Source organism: Herpailurus yagouaroundi, unplaced genomic scaffold (assembly GCF_014898765.1).
Source record: "Herpailurus yagouaroundi ecotype Mexico unplaced genomic scaffold, PumYag 191, whole genome shotgun sequence".
NCBI lineage: Eukaryota > Metazoa > Chordata > Mammalia > Carnivora > Felidae > Herpailurus > Herpailurus yagouaroundi.
This window is the reverse complement of record NW_024412422.1, coordinates 1,363,097-1,381,876: the sequence shown is the minus strand read 5'-3', so window position 1 is coordinate 1,381,876 and position 18,780 is coordinate 1,363,097. Positions and strand designations below refer to the sequence as shown.

At 53.0% G+C, this 18,780-nt stretch overlaps 1 protein-coding gene across 2 annotated transcripts; it reads left to right on the top strand.

The window, feature by feature from the left end:
- Nucleotides 1–277: 277 nt before the first annotated feature.
- Nucleotides 278–13,266, top strand: GUCD1 (guanylyl cyclase domain containing 1). 2 transcript variants are annotated; one of them, XM_040443553.1, is made up of 6 exons: nucleotides 278–489; nucleotides 5,459–5,543; nucleotides 6,325–6,490; nucleotides 7,666–7,757; nucleotides 9,829–10,070; nucleotides 10,775–13,266. In XM_040443553.1, the coding sequence occupies exons 1-6, from the start codon at nucleotides 447–449 to the stop codon at nucleotides 10,867–10,869; spliced, it is 723 nt and encodes a 240-aa protein (XP_040299487.1). In that variant the 5' UTR covers nucleotides 278–446; the 3' UTR covers nucleotides 10,870–13,266. The 2 variants fall into 2 exon arrangements, with proteins under 2 accessions (XP_040299487.1, XP_040299488.1); XM_040443554.1 differs by having other exon boundaries at nucleotides 283–489; nucleotides 10,778–13,266.
- The last annotated feature ends 5,514 nt before the right edge of the window (nucleotides 13,267–18,780 follow it).

Genomic DNA, 18,780 nt, shown 5'->3' with positions numbered 1-18,780 from the left:
GGCCGTGCTCAAGAAAAAGGGCGGAGCTTCCGGGGAACGGAGGCAGGGAAGGGCCTGCGCGCCTGTGCGTGGTGGAGGGGAAAGGGGCGGGGTCACAGGGAGCTGACATTGCCATTAGCCAGGACCCGCTTAGATCCTGAGGCCTGGGGCCTCTAGGAATAGAAGTCGGGGGAGGGGAAAAGAAGGGGAGGGGCCTCCTTGAGGCAGGGAAGGGGTGGGGTTTAGGAAAGGGGCGGGGCCTGACCCGAAGCCTGGAAGGGGCGGGGCGGGGCTTGGGGCGGCCCTGCCACCGCCTCCTCTTCTCCCCACCGCGGTGGCGGTGGCAGTGGCGGCGGCAGCGGCGGCGGAGGAACCTGACACGCACCGGCCCCACTCCCGCCCCAGTCGAAGCCGAAGCTGCAGCCGGCGCCGGGCGGGGGCCATGGGCGCCCCGCGCGGCCCGGGTCATGAGGACGGAGGCGGAGGCAGCGGGGCCGCCGCTCGAGCCCGGTCAGTGCCTCCCCGAGGGCCCAGCCCTCACCCCGGGGAACGAGGGGGACTCCGCCCTAGCGCGGGCAGGGTCCGGCCGCGCGACCTTGGGCCGACCGCCGCCACGGGCCGGGCTGTAGGGCTTTGAGCGACACCTGGCCAGGTGTATACACTCCCGCCTTGGCCGCTTATCCCCAGCCCCGGTCACTTGGGATTTCCTAATACTCTTAGGGCTGGGACCCCAGTCAGCTCTGAAAGCGGTCATGGTGGGAGGGTCCTGGTTTCGAGGCAAGGGCGGCACCTTGCCCAGAAGCGAAAAGTCCTGCTGGAGCCGCCTTAGGAGATCCCGTCCCCTCCCGGAACTCTGGGGTAACTGAGGCCTAGAAGGGCCGGGACCTGGCCCAGAGCACAGAGCAATGGGTGTGCCCCTTACCCTGGCCTCCCAGGGTCAGCGTTTTGTCTTGCAGTAGTTCTTGACCCTCTGGTTCCTTCTGCCCTCAGGTGGCCTGAGTTTCTTTGGGGCAGAAACCAAGACTGAAATTTAGTGCCTTGGGCTTCAGTTTGCTTTCCTGAGTGGGGGAGGGGAAAGGCAAAGATTCCTGTTCTCAGGGTTGATTATAACAAGAAAGTGCTAGTAAACTCTGAGGTGAGGTGCCAACTCAAGGGAGAGGTCAATAGCATGTGTGACCCAACCCTAAGACATCAGGGAGCTTGGTGTCACAACCAGAGAGGGGTCTCTTTTGTGAATGCAGCAGAGCATAGGGTCTGATGCTGTCCTGATTTTTGCATCCCTACTCTTCCAGTTATCTAACTCTGTGATCTTGGATCAGACACTTGGTTTCCTGAGTCTCAGTGAAGTAATAGCTCACATTCATAGGGAGCTTTCTCTGAGCAAGCACTGTGCTAAGTTGTTTACATGCAGTGCCTTATTAATCCTCATAAGGACCCTGTAAAGTAGGTTACCATTGTTACTTGCACTTTTGCACACAAGCAGATAGAGCTGAAAGGAGCTGTAAGTATCCAGGACCAATGAGCTACCTACCTTCTTTGGCAACAGCTGCCAACTGAAGCCAGGCCAGGGCCTAACAGGCAAACCTTATTTTCAGGTGAGACAAAGCCTTGGCTCCAAGCATCAACATCTGGCAGCAGTTCTGGACTTAGAAGGCCTTGCCTCCCCTTATCTCTCCCACAGCAGTAGCTCTGGATCCCTGTGGGCTAACTTGCCCATGCCAAGACTGGAGATGGCCATGTGGAAGTGTTTAGCCTTGTGCGGCCTCAGAATCAAGGGGTTCTAGGGACCAGGGCAAGAAGAGGAAGAGCACACAAGGGCCCTAGGGAGCAGCTGTCCTGTGCCACATTTATAGCTGAGAATAGGGGAACAGAGTCAAAGCCTGGCCAAAGATGACCAGCTAGCCAGTGCCAGAGCCTGGGCCACAGAGTGAGGAGGGAACCGTGAACAGAGGGCCGTAGTCTGGAAGCCAGGGTGGGGGTTAAAGAGGGGGTTGGGGCATTGCCATGACAAGTAGGCCTAGGCATCTCAAGAGATAAGGCCTTTTTGGAAAAACACCTTCCATTCATCAAGCATGTATGAGTGTCAAAGGGCTGGGAAGAGGCAAATGCAACCCTGTCCCTGCCTGCCACTGAGGTATTCGCAGTCTGTCCAGTGGGGAAGGCAGGCACGATCACATCAAATACTCCATATTGAAGGGCTCAGAGAGGGAAAGAGACCAGAGCATTTGGATGTTCAGAGATGGGAGACAACATTCCAGACAAGGGATTTGCAAGAGCAAAGGCTGGGGAGTAAACAGCCTATGTAGAGAGAAACAAAAAGGTGGGTTCTTGCCACAGTGAAGGATTCTTGAAAAGCTACACCTTCCACCACAAGAGAACAGCACCCTGCTCTCTCTCCACTCAACCCATTGCAGGGATTTTTTTTTTTTAACATTTTATTTATTTTTGAGAGAGAGACAGAGCACAAGTGGGGGAGAGACAGAGAGAGAGAGAGAGAGAGAGAGAGGGAGACACAGAATCCGAAGCAGGGGCAGAGAGAGAGAGAGAAAGAGAGCGGGAGACACAGAATCCGAAGCAGGCTCCAGGCTCCCGAGCTGTCAGCACAGAGCCTGACATGGGGCTCGTACCCACAAACCATGAGATCGTGACCAGAGCCAAAGTCGGACACTCAACCGACTAAGCCACCCAGGCGTCCCCCATTGCAGGGAATTTTTAAGAATATGATCTGGAGAGCAGGACTTGGGATTTAGTTAGTGTTCTCAGATCGTAGCACACATTGATTGCTTAATAAGTTCATTTCTTCCAACAAATGTTTGTTGAGTTACTGATAAGCATCAGACACTAGGCATTGGGAATAACAGTCAACAAGATTAGCAAACTCTGTCATCAGGAAGCTTACGATCTTGTGGGGAGATGGAGTAACTCTATTTTATTTTTCTTTTTCTTACTAATTTTGCTAAGTACTATGAAGGAAACAAACAGGATGCTGGGAAGGGGGTCCTTCTCCCCTGAAGGCATGGTCAGAAAAATCCTCTCAGAGGAGGAGCATTTGAGCTGGGACCTGAATGACAAAAAGGGGCAGCCTTGAGAACTGCAGAGGAAAGTCCCAGACAGAGACTGCTGCATTTGCAGAGGGGTGGAATGAAGCTTGATGGGTTCCCAGGGTCACTGGGTGGAACTGGGTTCATGAGGTGTCAGGGCCAAGGTGAGGCTGGTGGGGCCCAGATTGGGCTGGGCCCTGTGGGCCATGGAATGGGGTGACAACTTTATTCTAAGAGTAATGGGAGCCTGTGGATGGGATCCCTCTGGCTACTGTGTACAGATGGGGGAGGAGCTGGAGGTAGAATTTGGAACAGAGGATAGGCAGAAGTCAGGCTGCACTGAGCCCTCAGAACTAAATCTATGGCAGTGGGAAGAGGCAAATGTGGGAGGCCTTGAATGATGGCCTGGGTTCCTTTTAGAGGCATCAGGGGACAGGGGAAGGAGGGAACAAAACCTCAGCCCAGTTGGGCTCAGTGTACTAGGCCCACCCTGGATGGAGGGCAGCATTCACGTCAGCACCTGCAAAGAGCTTTACACATGCTCTTGCCCTGAGTGCTCATAGCACTCTGCAGACTGGCATCTGTGGCGGTCCATTTCATAGAGGAAGAAGTAGGCACAGAGAGGTCAAATGCCTCTCCTCAAGTGACTCAGCCAACAAGAGGCCTGTACTCACCCACACCATCCTGCCATCCATACACCCTGCTGCTTGCACTTGGAGGTGAGGAATGGGGGGAGAAAGGCCAAGTATAAGACAGTGAAGGAGCAGTCACAGGTCCCTGCCTCCTGGGAATGTACAACAGCTCAGCAGGGCACAAACAAGTTCAATGCAAGGGTCTTGTGAGCCAAAGCGTGAACTCTGGCCTGACAGAGTGCAGATGAGGGAAAAGGCATGGCCAGCTTAGGATCAGAGAAGGCACCTGGCATCTGCGCCAGACCTTGCAGGCTGGGGAGAGTTTAGACATAGGAGCATAGGAGCTTGGGACTCACTCCAGGCAAGACACTGCCCAGACAAGGCCAGCAGGTTGAAAAGCCAGGAGAGACATCAGGGCCCTTCTGGTTGCTACATGCGGGAGCCAGGGCTGGCATAGCAAGCCCGCTTCTGGCGCAGCTCTGCACAGACAGGTCATGGGTTCAGAAGAGACCCCAGAGACTCCCAAGATGAGGAAACAATGTGGGATGGGTTTTCACATGCTGAGTGGGTGTCATGAATGAGCAGTGAGTGGTGATAGCTGAAGTGAAGTCCCTCCCATTTCTCTAGACTCTGAACTTTGTCCAGATTGTGGGATCCCAGAGTAGGAGGTTCCAATAGGCCACATGCCAGCTGGCCCCTGCCTTAGCACTTCAGTGCATGTTGTTCCCCCCTGTCTTCCTTTTCCTCACTGTCTCTCTAAGACATACCCCCACCATTTCCCCAGACTAGCCCTCTGATTTTCTCTTACACTTGCTTGTTGTTGCTGACCACCAGGACAGGGATCTGTTTATGTCACTTACCACCACATCTCCAGTTCACATCCAGGTGCTAGGCTCTTGGGAAATATTTGTTGATTGAATGACAGAATCAGACCAAAGTCCCCCACTTTAGAGATAGCCAAACTCAGTCCAGCAAGAGGAAGTCAGTTGCTCAGCCCACAGCCAGCCTGTGACAGAGCTGGGGCTAAAATGCTTAGGTTGGGTACTTTCTGCTGCTCCACACTGTATGGCAAGAATAGACTGAGAGGTCACCTAGGGTAGCGTTGCACATACACAGATTACATGACACTATCCCTTCCTTCTAACCATGGACTTCACACTTTGGTGGCCCTGGGGGGTTTGGAGTTAGGTAGACCACGAGGGGCCTCATGAATTCAGACTTGAATATCTGCTGAGCATCTCCCATGTGCCTGCCCTGTCCCAGCCTCCTCAGAGATCCCACCAAAAAGAGTGCTCTAAAAGAGAGGCCTGTGGGTCTGTGAGTGCATGTAGCGGGGGGCTATGCATGATGGAGGCAACATCGTGGAGAAGTGATACCCAAAGGCAGGAGTTAGGTCAGGCACCTGGGAGGCCAGGAGAGTTCAGGCAGGGGGAAGAGGTGTGCAAAGGCCCTGGAGCATAAGGGATCACAGCAGGTGAATGTTCTGCCTAGAGGTAGGCCCAATGAGGATGAGGGAGGCAAGAAGGCAGAGGGTGCTGGGGCAGCAGCCATGAAGGCATTGTCCTAAGAGATGCAGGAACCAACCCATTGCAGGGTTTTGTGCAGGGCTGGCCTACTCTGACTGGTTGTTTTGGGGAGATTACTGCTGTTGTAAGGAGAATGGATTGGGGCACCTGAAAGGCTGTTTACCAGCTTCTGAACAGCCCCTACCGGATCTGGGCAGGAGCCAATGATGGTGGCTCCAACAGGGGTGGCAGTGACAGGCACAATGCCAAAGGTCTGTGACTTCCTTGTGTTTCCACACAGGAGACTTTGTGCAGCTGCCCGTGCCCATCATCCAGCAGCTCTACCACTGGGACTGCGGCCTGGCCTGCTCCAAAATGGTGCTGCGGTGAGTGCTCAGGCCTAGACTCTTCCCATCCACACCATCTGCTCTGGCTGAAAGGAGAAACAGGGCGAGACCTGGGTGGGATTCATCATCCATATGGCTATTCATGGTTGGGGTTTACAGGAGGCCCAGCTTCCATCCAGGCTTGGTTCCATCTGCAAAAGCAAGCAAAGGGTGGACTAGGCTCGGGGGATAGCCAAGGAAGACCCAGGTGCCCAGTCCTGGCCCACAGAGTGACCCCATGACAGGGACATGGGACCTTCCAACCTCAGGCTCCCTAGTGACTGTGTCACTGGGGAGCCGACTGTTGAACTAAGGCTATGTGAATGAATATCACAGGAACCTTAGGCATCAGAACATAGAGGGACCACAGTGATCTCCTTGTAGGAGATTTTTCAGGCAGCTGCCAGGAACCTCAGAGCAACCTCTCCCATACCTGTTTTATATCTTGGAATTCCAGGAAAGACAGTGTTCAACAAAAGTGTTCTGTGTCTGAAACTTAGAAAACCACTGATGTGGTCCAAGCATCTCATCCTAGAGATGAGGCCAGAGTGGTTGGCAACTTACCCAAAGTCACACAACCTGCAAGAGACTCAAGAAGCAGAATCCTCGACTCTGGGGCCAACACAGTGCCTCAGGCAGCCTCACGCTGTGCCCAAGAAGTAGACAAGATGTAGGATCATGACAAAGGATGGAGCCTTCTGATAGTGGCTGGTGGGCCCTTGGGAGGAGGATGACCCCAGCTAGCTTGGCAAGCCAACCTCAGCAGCCTGTCTGCCCACAGGTACCTGGGCCAGCTGGACGACAATGAGTTTGAGAGTGCCCTGCAGGAGCTGCGACTAACCAGGAGCATCTGGACCATTGACCTGGCTTACCTAATGCGCCACTTTGGTGTGAGGCACCGTTTCTGCACACAGACCCTAGGCGTTGACAAGGGCTACAAGAACCAGGTGAGCACTCAACTGCCAGGCCATCACCCAGGCCCAGTAATTGAAAAAGGGTATGGTCAAGGCCTGGACACCCGAGTGGGCACACAGGTGCACAGAGACCGGGGAACAGCAGCAAATGTCCAGTGGGCAGGACATTCGAAGCAGTCAGACCGGGTGACCTTGAGGTCCAGCCTGCCCAAAGCATCTAAGCAGTGAGAGCTGCCTACCTTCAAGAACACTTGATGATGTGCAGGGGAGCATCTCAGGCCGCCTTCTGTGTCCCTCCTTCCTGTTGTCCAGGGCCTTTGAGCATGTCACTCTGACCTCACCCTGCTGCCACTTGCCCATTTTCTTCCTTGTCACAGGGACAGCCGGCTCCAATCTGGGTAATTGCTATTCAGGAAGAAAAACTAAAATGCCACCTTTCCTATTTTTTTCTTTTTGAAATAGAATGTCAACATAGCCTCGCCATTATACCAGTGCACCCCCACCCCCCAACCCGTGTAGTTAGAGCCAGTCTTGCCTGCTGCAGAGGCACATGTCGGCCCAGGCTCCAAAACTTGGCAGAACACAGTCTCTCCTGGCCTCGCTGGCAAGAGGGTTGTCACATGGTGGCCAGTGCCAGTCAACCTAACTCTCCTTTGAACCTTCCAGGCCAGGGGAAGAACGCTAATGGATCTGGCTTGATCACTGTGGCTGCAAGTCAGAGAAAAGAACCCAAGAACAGGGTCTCTCCTGCCTCCGCCCTGAGGGCTTTAGCCCCCTTAAGTCCCCTATGCCAAATAAAGTATGTCCCATGAATCTCATCTTGCTAAGCCAAGCAGTGGAGGAGCATCTGGGTGGGCTCAGCCACCCCTTTTGCTCATTTACCACAGACTCCCACTGATGTCCTTGGGGTTCACAAGCCCAGGGATGACTAGCCTTGCTGGGGGAGCTAGGCTGCCTGAGCTCAACTGCCTACCTGTCTCCTGAGCGTCCTCCTCATGCCTCTGTGTGGTCCTGTGCATTCTGGCCAGCCATCCTGCCGGCTTGAGACAGACGCAGCTTTCTGCCCAGGTGTGCTGCATCTCCCCTAGCAGGCCGGGCTCATCCCCTCTTTCACCATCTTTAACTCCATAACATGCTCTTTACTTCATCCAAATGGGGTGAGGACAGCCAGGACAGGCATCCCCTCCAGCCTGCTCTTCCCTCTTCAGTCCTTCTACAGAAAGCACTTTGACACAGAGGAGACCCGGGTGAACCAGCTGTTTGCACAAGCCAAGGCCTGCAAGGTGCTGGTGGAAAAATGGTGAGCCTCCCCTCACTCTTCCTTGTGCACCTACTCACCCACATATTTACTATGGGGGAGGCCTTGGGATGATGTACAGGAAAGGCTAGGGACTTGGCAGTCAGGCAGAACTGGGCTTTCCTACCCAGAATCTTGGCCAATTCTGAGGCTAAGGGCACAGAGACTTGGGCTCCTAGGCCTTACTGTTTCCATCCATAAAATGGGGACAGGTGGCTACACAAAACTCTGGCCTCAGGTGGCTCACGAGCAGGGGCTGGAGGAACAAGTGAGCAAGACAGACTCCAGCCTGCCCTCAGTCTGCTCACAGATGGTAGCATGAGACAGAACACAGGAACCCTTAATGAAGGGGTGACAGCCTAAGGAATATGCTGGCACGGTGATGGAGAGTAACGGGACAGCCCAGTGTGTAGGGTCTCTAGGGAGGCCTGGCTCTCAGATCTCCACAGACTGCTATGACCTTATGTGGGTCTCCCCCTTCTCAGCTATACGTGAGGAACACGATTCGGGCAGATCCTGGGAATCTGGAATCTTCCTCAGAATCTAATGACTTTCTTCTCCAGGCTCAGGCATGTTAGCTTTGATCCTGGTTGGGCTCCCCTAGACCACTCTTCTCAGGTCTTCCTATTCTTTACAGACCTATGTTTTCATTGTTAACATAATGTTACTGCATGATAGGTAATTGGGAAAATGGGAAAAGTCTCCACACATCCTTCAGCCACGTGAGCACACATTGGAAGGAAAAGAACAAATGTTTATTTAGTGGCACCTGACATGTGCTATCTTGTTGAGTGGGAAGCTGGTGCTGTCCCCATTCCTCAGGTGAGGAAACTGAGGATGGGAAAAATAGTGTGAGCTGCCCATGGTCACCTTCGGCAACTCGGCCATGCTGTGATCCAAACCTGGCTCTTCCACACCCAATTATTCCACGAAGCACGATGCATTTGTTCCAGCGCAGCCGCCGCTTTTTCTCTGTAGTTGAAATCCCATTCTTGTACGTACCATCGGGAACTCAGCCAGCTATTTCATTTCAAAGACCAAATGGAACAATGGCATCTTTCTCCAGGCTGAGGCAACCAAACCAAAGCGCCTTGTGACTTAGCCATGGGCTGGAGTTGGGTCAGGCCACGTAGTGCTAACGTTGCCACTCCTGAGGAGACTGCTGAGGAAGGAGGCCCCCATAGCCTAGGGAACCACCACTCCACAGCCCCTCTCCCCTTCTGGATTTGCTGCCTTTTGTGGGGCATTGAATGGGGCAGTGCCTGATAGTCTGCCTCAGGGAGCAGCTGGCTCAGCTGAACTGGGGGGTCCCCTGGAAACACGGCTGACCAGCCCTTCGTGGGCAGCACCGTCTGCCACAAGGAACCTTAGAGAAAAGAAAAAACAAAAAGAAAAATAGTCCTTTCAGAGAAGCATGTGGCTTTATTTTATTTAAGTTTTTTTTTTTTAAGTTCTTATTTATTTATTTTGAGATAGAGAACACGAATGGGGAAGGGGCAGAGAAAGAGGGAGAGAATCCCAAGCTGGCTCCGCAATGTCAGCACAGTGTCGTGACTCAAACCCACGAACCGTGAGATCATGACCTAAACCAAAACCAAGAGTCAGACACTTAACCTACTGAGCCACCCAGGCGCCCCGAGAAGCATGTGGTTTTAAAACTGATGAAGCCATGCTTGGCTCAGATTTTGGGAATTAAGTTGAACCGATAGCTTCCAATGTAAACTGCATGTGATTTAGGGTAAATGATCAAGGAGGGTGCTCAGCAAAAAAAACTTCACCAGCCAGGGTGGGAGGTGGGGTCCCATGTATTGATCCAGTGGCCCTTGACAGGGTCTCATCTGGAGCTGATGTGCCACCCCCTGCACTGGTCCCATGCTGAATCCTGCACTGGTCCCATGCTGAATCCTGGGCTGAGCTTGGGCCATAGTGACAAGGCAGGATGTTCCTATCTGCAAAGAGCTCAGGAGGGAGGGAAGTCAGCCATGTCCCCAAGCTTTGTGATCCAGGCAGGGGTCCACTTGAGAGATGGGGAATGGGACCCGATGGTGCCAGCTGACTCTCCTCCCGCCCACAGCACAGTGAGCGTGCAGGATATCCAGGAGCACCTGGCACAGGGCCACGTGGCCATTGTGCTGGTGAACTCTGGGGTGTTGCACTGCGACCTCTGCTCCAGTCCTGTCAAGTACTGCTGCTTCGCCCCCAGCGGCCACCGCTGCTTCTGCCGGACCCCTGACTACCAGGGCCACTTCATTGTTCTGCGTGGCTACAACCGCGCCACTGGCTGCATCTTCTACAACAACCCAGCCTATGCTGACCGTGAGTGCTGGGCGGGCTGGGGAGAGTGGGTGGGGCAGGCTGCATTCACAGTCCAGTCCCCATGATTCCTTCTCATTCAAGACCTCCCTCACTGCCTTCTCCCCAAACTTTTGCTCCTCCTGAGCTCCTGTCATCTGCGCTGCTTCTTTGGCCTACGCAGAGCAGCCACAAACCCGAGGCCCTGCCAGCCTCCACACCCTGGTCATTGCTACACCAGGCCAGGCCATCTCCCTCCCACACCGCTGCCCAGAGCCCTGCCTCACCCTTACTCTGCTGTCCCCCCACCCTGGTCCCTGCCATCTCCCTCATTCCAGCCCTCCCAGGACAGCTAGCAAACATACTTGTCAGAGAGGAAGGTCTGCCCAGTTCCAGCTCTTGCTCCAGATCCAGCAAGGGCTCCCCACTGTCCTGGGGAATGGGAAGGACTGTCCTCACTCTAGCACACTTACCCCATGTGTCCTCAAACATGTTTCTCCCCCTCTCTGGGCCTCACCTTCTCCATCTTCGAAACTGGGAAAGGGTCAGAGAATGAGCTCATGTAGCCTGAAATAGGCAAGGAAGGCTTCCTGGGGACGGAAGACGAGTGGCAAAGGGTGGCCAGTCGAGTGAGCCATGGTGAGATGTCCTCCAGCTCCCCTGGGCGCCAGTGAGGCAGGTACACCCCCCTCTACCTGCTGACCCCACTCTGCCCTTCCTGCCCTCAGCAGGAATGTGCAGCACCAGCATCAGTAACTTCGAGGAGGCCAGAACCAGTTATGGCACAGATGAGGACATCCTCTTTGTCTACTTGGACAGCTGACGGCGGGAGCCTGGTGTGCCCAGGCCCTCACACCCCACCCTGCCACACCCCAGTCAGGCCCACTCAGGAGGCCTTGGCACAGGCCCCGAGTTGCTAGGGCTTGGATGCAGAACTGCATCCAGCCTTGGCCCATGTGACAAAGCCCCAGGGAATTCTTGGAGCCCAAGGCATGCCTGCTTTGTCCACCAGCGTTGCGCGTGTCATCATGCCACTTACCCTGCACACCTGCTGGTTGCTGGAGGCCTCCGCAGAGCATCTGAGTAGAGCCTCCCCTGGGACCCCAGGCCCGACTCCAACCATGCCCAGGGGACTTCCAGCCCCGTGGGTGCCTTTGTTGCCTGCAAACCAGACCCAGGTGGAGAAGGCTGAGCTCGTCTCCCCACAGACCTGGGGGCTGAGCCCTGGAGATGCCGCTTGTCAGGATGGCATCTGTGTGTTTGGAGACCATGTAGCCAACCCCAACTCCCAGGGCTGCAGATTGCTCCAGGCCTTGCTGGGAACTGCCCTCCCCCCTGTCCCCCCCAGAAGTGCTATAGACCTCCCTGTGCCCTTTGGTGAATGCCGCCACTCTCTCACGCCTCCCCGTGGATCCAAGTTCCTGTGGCTGGTTGTCAGACCTCTGGGCCCTGAGGAGGGCTGGGCCTCAGGCCAAAAGGACCCTGAACCCTACCCCTCACCCTGCACCCTCCAGGTACTATAGCATTGTAGGGTGGAGGGCCCTGAGGGGAGTAGACAGGGCCCTGGCTCTTGCTGGCTGAATGTACTCTGAGAATGCCTGACCCTGAGGGCCAAGAACAGCCACTTGAGTCCCAAAGATCCCCCCCCGCCAACCCATGAGGCCTCCTGACACTAGCCTAAGCCCTGACAGTGGGGCCCATTCTCTGGGTATGGGGAGCCCCAAGCCTCACAGTGCTGGAGGTGCTGGGGTGCTAGGGCCTGCACTGCTGAGGCAGTGGCGGGGGATAGCCTGTGGCCTCCCACCCACCCCAGTGTTCATGCCAGGACATTTTGCACAGAAAGTTGGGTCTCTTTTTTTCTTGACAGAGAAAGGTGGTACCTGCCCAGGATCACATAGCACTGCACGTAGCATGGACTATTTGTTTTGTTTTGTTTTGTTTTGTTTTTTTGAGATTTAAGCTTTCACTTGTGGGGAGTGAGAGTCACCCTCAAGTAAGACAATAATAGTGAGATTCAGGTACTTCAGAACCACTGACACCTCTCTTCATAGGGCAGATAAGCCAGCCCAAGTTCTCTTTCAAAGAGAAAGGGACTCACAGCTGGTGGGCTGAGTGCCAGGACCCTTCACTTTATAGACAAAATCCGGCCATCAGTCTGGGGACAGTATGTCCAGGACAGTGGTGGGCCTGGGTCTTGAATGCAGATCTGCACCTAAAAACTAAGGGAAATGGATCATTCCCAAAGGGGCTGAGGACACCCACCCCTCATGAGCGGTCATTGGCAAGGGAGCAAGGCTACCCCAAGAGCCATATGGCAGCTGCCATCCCTCTGGACCGCAAACCATGCTCAGCATCTGCTCCCACCAGCCGGCTGGCATCTCCCCACCATGGCTGCTCTGAGGGGCAGAGGTGGGCTCTGTTTATGAGGGCTGTCAGACCACCCAGCCAAATTGCTCCTCGGCACCAGATGCAGCCTTTGGCCGCGACAGAGGCGCTATTAGCTGGTTAGCTAACAGGTCAGCCACCCTAATTTCAGAGACTAGCATTGCCTTCAGACTGGTCTCGTCTCTTTTGCCTTAATGCTGGGTGGCCCAAGATCCCAGGGAACTCTGGTTTCACGCCCAGGAGTACCATGTGTGGCAGCTGAGGTTTGGGCGTCCTCAGGAAGGGTCTGGCTAAAATTGTGGTAAGAATAGATGCATCAAGGAAGGCAATGAGGAAGCGAAGCTGTGGATGACTGGTGGGGCTGTCATGGAGAGCGGCCTCCACGGAGAGTGGTCACAGCACCTCAGTCCATCGTGTGACATTTAGAAACACTCAGTCCCTGGGCAGGCCACAAGTTAGAGGTCACCTGGTCACCTGCCAGAGGTCATCTGGCAGATTAACAAGAAAGCTACCTGTGCCTGAGACAGTGCCATCTGCCCGGGGAGGGTCATGGGGGTAGGATGCAAACCACGCTACGTTGTGTTCTTGCACATGTCATGAAAACAAGGCTGGAGAGAGCCCAGACTTCAGGAACTTCTGCCCATAGCATGTGGCACCCATGACCCCTGTCCACTTGCTAGGGGCCCAGCGAAGCCACACTGGACGGTTGGTTTTGTTCACTCCAGCCACAGGGACAAAAGGGATCTTTTGCATTGCAGAGATTTTCTACATATATATATTTTGTTTGTAATGAGCCATTCTCAATAAACATTATTCTCACTGCAAAATGATGGCAGCTTATGGCCCACCTTTGTGAATTCTTGTTTCCCTCCTAAATTCTCAGCATGAGCACATGTGAATCCAGGTCCTTGGCCTGCCATACCAGGTTGTAGCTCAGACTAGAATCCTGTTTAACTGCTTTTCGGTTCTGCCTCCCTCCTGATGCTCATATAAGGATTAGGTAGGCAATGCTAGAAACAGAAGGGCGTCAGAGCTGAGCTTGACTGTGGTTCTTGAAGAGGGCATGGAGGGCACACAGCTTTGGGCAGGAGGAGGGTCTGGGGGGTGGTGGAATCAAATGAGGGAGATGGTGGGGCCCATAGGAGGCAATAGATGGGGGGAGTCCTGTGGGCAGGACTCCGGCATTCCCTGTACCATCCACCCCCAGTCAGCAGCTCCCCTCACTTGGTAGCTATTGGGGTCTTCTAGTGTTACATTTGATAAGGATTCTATTTCTGAAAAAAAGGACATGTGTGTAAATCCTGCAGTATCTGGCAGCCTCGGACCTGCCCCAGGTCTCAGAGCTGAAAGAGCCAGAGCAGGCCTCTTGGGTAGGGTCCCAGTCTCCAGCTGGGACCTCATCCTGACTGACTGCTGCTCTGCCCCTCCCCAAGCCCCACATTGAGGGGATGTATTAGGAGTTCTGACTGAGGTCTTGGACCCTTCTCCAAACTGGAGAGCAGCCCTGTAGACATACTTTCAATCAGGGAGTTGACCAGCCGAGGACGGGGTGCCCTGCTAGAGTATGCCAGGCAGCACAGCACGTATTCTGCATGTGTAACCGACAACACTGGCCCCTTTCTGTGCTTCAGCAAGAGCCTTCTACCCATCCTAGGGGAAGGGGCCCCATCCTGAATGCACATGTCATGGTTGGGACAGGCATGAGAAAGACTGCCTTGGGGCCTCTGAGTGACCATTGAATACAATTATGGGAGAAAAATGACGATGAAGGAGGTGTGGAACCAGGACAAATGTGGATAAGGTAACAAGAACTGGGTAGAGCTGGCTGCTCAGAGCATGCAGATGAGGATAAGAGGGGGACAGGCTAAGGATTCCTGGGAGGGGCCCCACTGGAGCCAAGGGGCCCGGACAGAACAGAGAGCTGGGTGCAGCCGAACTGGTGCCTTTGGCCTGGGGCCTTTTAAGCTGTTGGCCAGGGCTGTAGTCACCTCAAGGTTTGACATCCTGGGGCATCTGCTTCCAGGCTCACGAATAGGGCTGTTGACCACAGACTGCCTGGGTGTCCTCATCATATGGCAAGTGGTAATGACATAAAGTTGGGGGAGGGGGTGGAGAGAGAGAGAGAGAATGAGCACCCAGTATGGAAGCCACAGCCTTTTAAAAAAATTTTTTTTTAACTTTTATTCATTTTTGAGAGAGAGAGAGAGAGAGAGAGAGAGAGAGAGAGAGAGAGAACATGAGTGGGGGAGGGGCTGAGAGAGAGGGAGACACAGAATCTGAAGCAGGCTCCAGACTCTGAGCTGTCAGCACAGAGCCCAATACAGGGCTCAAACCCACAGACCGTGAGATTATGACCTGAGCCGAAGTTGGATGCTTAACAAACTGAGCCACCCAGGTGCCCCAAGCCACAGCCTTTTAATAACCTAATCTCAAAAGTGACATCCTAGGGGCACCTGGGTGGCTCAGTCGGTTGAACATCCGACTTTAGCTCAGGTCATGATCTCACAGTTGTGGGTTCGAGCCCCATGTTGGGTTCTGCGCTGACAGTTCAGAGCCTGGAACCTGCTTCAGATTCTGTGTCTCCCTATCTCTCTCTGCCCCTCCCTCACCTGCTCTCTCTCTCTGCCTCTCTCAAAAATAAATAACTACATATTTTTAAAAATGGGGCACCTGGGTGGCTCAGTTGGTTAAGTGTCCGACTCTTGATTTCAGCTTTCAGCTCAGGTCATGATCTCATGGTTAGTGGGTTCAAGCCCCACATTGGGCTTTTTGCTGACAGCATGCAGAGACTGCTTGAAATTCTCTCTTCTCTCTCTCTCTCTCTCTCTCTCTCTCTCTCTCTCTGCCCTTCCCCCTGCTCACACATTCTCTCTCTCTCTCTCAAAAATAAACTTAAAAAAAAAAAAGAAGTTACATCCTATCATTTCTGCAGGACTCTGTTTGTTAGAAGTGCACCAGTAAATCCAGTATACACTGGGGATTACACAGGGCTAGGATACAGGAGGCAAGGATCACGGGAGTTCTGGTGGTTACATTTTTTAAATCTCATAACAGAGCTAGGAATGCCCCTGGAGACCTCTGGTCTAGCACATCCTGAGGCATGCCCTTCAGAATATATCAGTGGTGAGAATCTCTGTATAACAGGGTACCCTGGTCAGGTCAGCTTGGCAAACACTGCATGCTACCTACAGTCCCCTCTGGGAGATCTAGGATGTACAGAAAAGGCTCTGTATAATCCTGCAGCAAGGGACTCCCTTTATTTAGGTTTTCTCCCAATTAGCCACAGTTGTTCTTGTGTAACACTAGTATCCCGTGAAGCATGCTGACACTTGAGTAACCATTGGTCTAGTCCGAGGGGGAGAGTGCAGCCCAGTGAAGGGAGCAACTGGTCCAAAGTCATCACTCAACAAGCTATAGACAGAGCTAGACCCAAACCCACCACTGCTGCTTTCCCAGACCATAGTCAGAAGCAAACCCTGGTGACCCTGGGAGGGGGGAAGCCAATGCCAGAAGAGCCAGGAAGTGAATTCTGAGTTCTGGGGCTAGAGATGGGCTGCCACAGGCCCTTGGGGTTCTGCCTCCAGGTAGAAAACCTGGCATGTGGCCCCAATACTCTGAAAGAGCACAGATTCTGCTCTCCTTGATGACTTGCCTCTAGCTCAGTATCCAGGGACACACATCACGGACTTGCGCCCATCCTCTAGCGTCAGAACAGAATTGAGAAAGCCAGGAAGATACTGAGACATCATCCTGCTGTGCTGCTGGTCCCAGGGGCCAAGTCATGGGACCAGCATGGACTTAAGTGTTCATGGGAAAACCTCAGTGCCAGGAAATGGAGGCTGAGACTCCCACGGGCCCAGCGCAGTGGCCTCTCCAGTGGTTTCTCCATCCTCTCCTCCCCTCCACCTCTGGACTTCCTCTTTGTCTCTCCCTGGCCATCTGCCTCAACATGCATCCTGAATACTGCTTCCTGAGAATCTCCCCCAGCCCTGGGAGATCTGGTAAGCTAGTCTCCCCAAGCTGTTCAGAGCCCCTTGATTTACAAGGGTTTAATGTTTACATCTCACAACAGACCCATGAGGCGGCCAAGTTGCCCTCCCTTCTGTGTCTCCCACATGCCAAACTCCTTTCTTCCCTTAAGGCTCTGCTCAGTGTCACCACTTTTAAAGGAGTACCTTTCCCTGCACCCCCCAACCACATCATCCTGTCTACCTGTCTCCTCTACTGTAGCTCCCAGCCCTTAACACCTAGTATGTCCTTGACAAAGTGTGTGAATGAATGGTCGGTAGCAGATCTTTAACAATACCTGTTTTAGTGGCTTTCCTGTATTTGTCAGAGCCAGAGGTCATCATTTAGAGGGAGGTTGCATTTGAACCTTGATGTCCTGCAGAATTCAGGAGACACTCTCTCCTACAAGGATGAGTGGGAGCATTTTTGCATGTCTCATGAGCAGAGGCCTTGGCTACCTTCATTCTAAACTACCTTTTCAGGAATGTTCATATAGCTAGTAGCCTTGGAAGACATGATAGTATCTCCCTTCAAGCCAAAGACAGGCAGATATATCGCCTATTATAAAAGATTTGGGTTCTTCAAACTCAGAGTTCCTCTCCTGTAACAGAACCCACTGAAAGTGCAAGAGTCCCTGGCCCTGGGGCTTGGAAAATCTACAAGAAAATGCTGGTAGTCTGGCCACTGCTATTGCTGTAATAAACTTTGCTCCGATCCAGGAGTGTTCTCTTCTACTAGCATCCATGAAACTGTGACAGGCCAATTTGAAAATAAGGCCCTTCATCATTCTTAAAAGTCCTGGCAACAAGGGGATGCTCACAAAGACGTGGTTTTCTGGAAGAAAAAGAATGAGGGCCTTGCAGGCCATTAATGGGAAGTCCATGAGAATCAGTAGCAAAACTTATTGACCAACTTGTATGGTGATCAGGTGATTGATAGTCCTTCACTCTATTGCCTGTTAATGAAGAAGAATTGGAGAGGGGGCTGTAGGCTTAGTCCCTGCAAGTAAGTTCAAGACAGTTACCTGGATGGTGCACTGGTCATTGTTAACTCTCCGTGGGCAGGAGGCATCCTGCATTATCTGGTGGTTGTAACAACTAGTAGTAAGTCCTCTTGTGGGTGCACAGATGGTTGTGACCCCTTCCTTGTTTTTAAGTTTACTTATTTTGCGCACGTGCGCGCGAGAGAAAGAGCAAGCGAGCACATGTGATTGGGGGAGGAACGGAAAGAGGGAGAGAGAGAACCCCAAGCAGGCTCCGTGCTGTCAGCGCACAGTCTGACGGGGCTCAAACTCACGAACCACAAGATCATGCATGACCTGAGCTGAAATCAAGAGTTAGACGCTCAACCAACTGAGCCACCCTGGCACCCCGGTTGTGATTCCTTTCAAACAACCGTTATAGAGATGCACATCTACACAGAGACTAGAGGATAGGGAATTCAAAACAGCTGTGGGAAGAAAGCAGGTGGATCATTGGAACCTTGGCTGGTTTGCTTGAGCAATGAGGGATTGGAGCACATAGTGCTTGCCAAGGAGGAGTGGCACAGTTGGGCCCTCTATCCGCTCAGCCCTTCCTGCATTCTCTCATGCCAGCCTTAACCACACTAGGAGACCATGGTAAAAGTTCCCAGAGATTTCTTGCAGTAGGTTCTGCCTGCCGAAAAAAAGCTTTGGCCCTCTCAGAGAGAGTCCCATGAGACAAATTCCTACAGAAAGCCATAGAAGAAGTACTGCCAAGTATTCGGGCTCTTACTGCCTCCAGTTGGGTTTGCAATGCAGATGAAGGTAGCTGACAAGAATGATAAACCCATCCAATGCTGGAATGCCGAAAGAATCAACCCAGAAAGGTTTCTGAGTAAGGGCACCCAGGCTGCTCAGTCAGTTAAGTGCCTGACTTAATTGATTTCGAATCAGTTTATGATATCACGGTTTGTGGGATCAAGCCCCAAGTCAGGTTCTGTGCTGACAGCTTGGAGCCTACTTGGGATTCTCTCTTTCCTTCTCTCTCTGCCCCTCCCTTAAGCTCTCTCTCTCAAAATAAATAAATAAACTTTAAAAAAGGGGTTTGGGGCACCTGGGTGGCTCTGTTGGTTGAGCATCCAACTTTGGCTCATGTCATGATCTCACAGTTTGTGAGTTCGAGCCCCACATTGGGCTAGGCACTCAAAGTGAGGGTCCTGGAACCTGTTTGGATTCTGTGTCTTCCTCTCTCTTTGCCACTCCCCCACTCTCGCTCTCACTCTTGCTGTCTCTCTTGAAAATAAACATATATATGTTAATAAACATGTTAAACTATATATATATATATATATATATATATATATATATATATATATATAT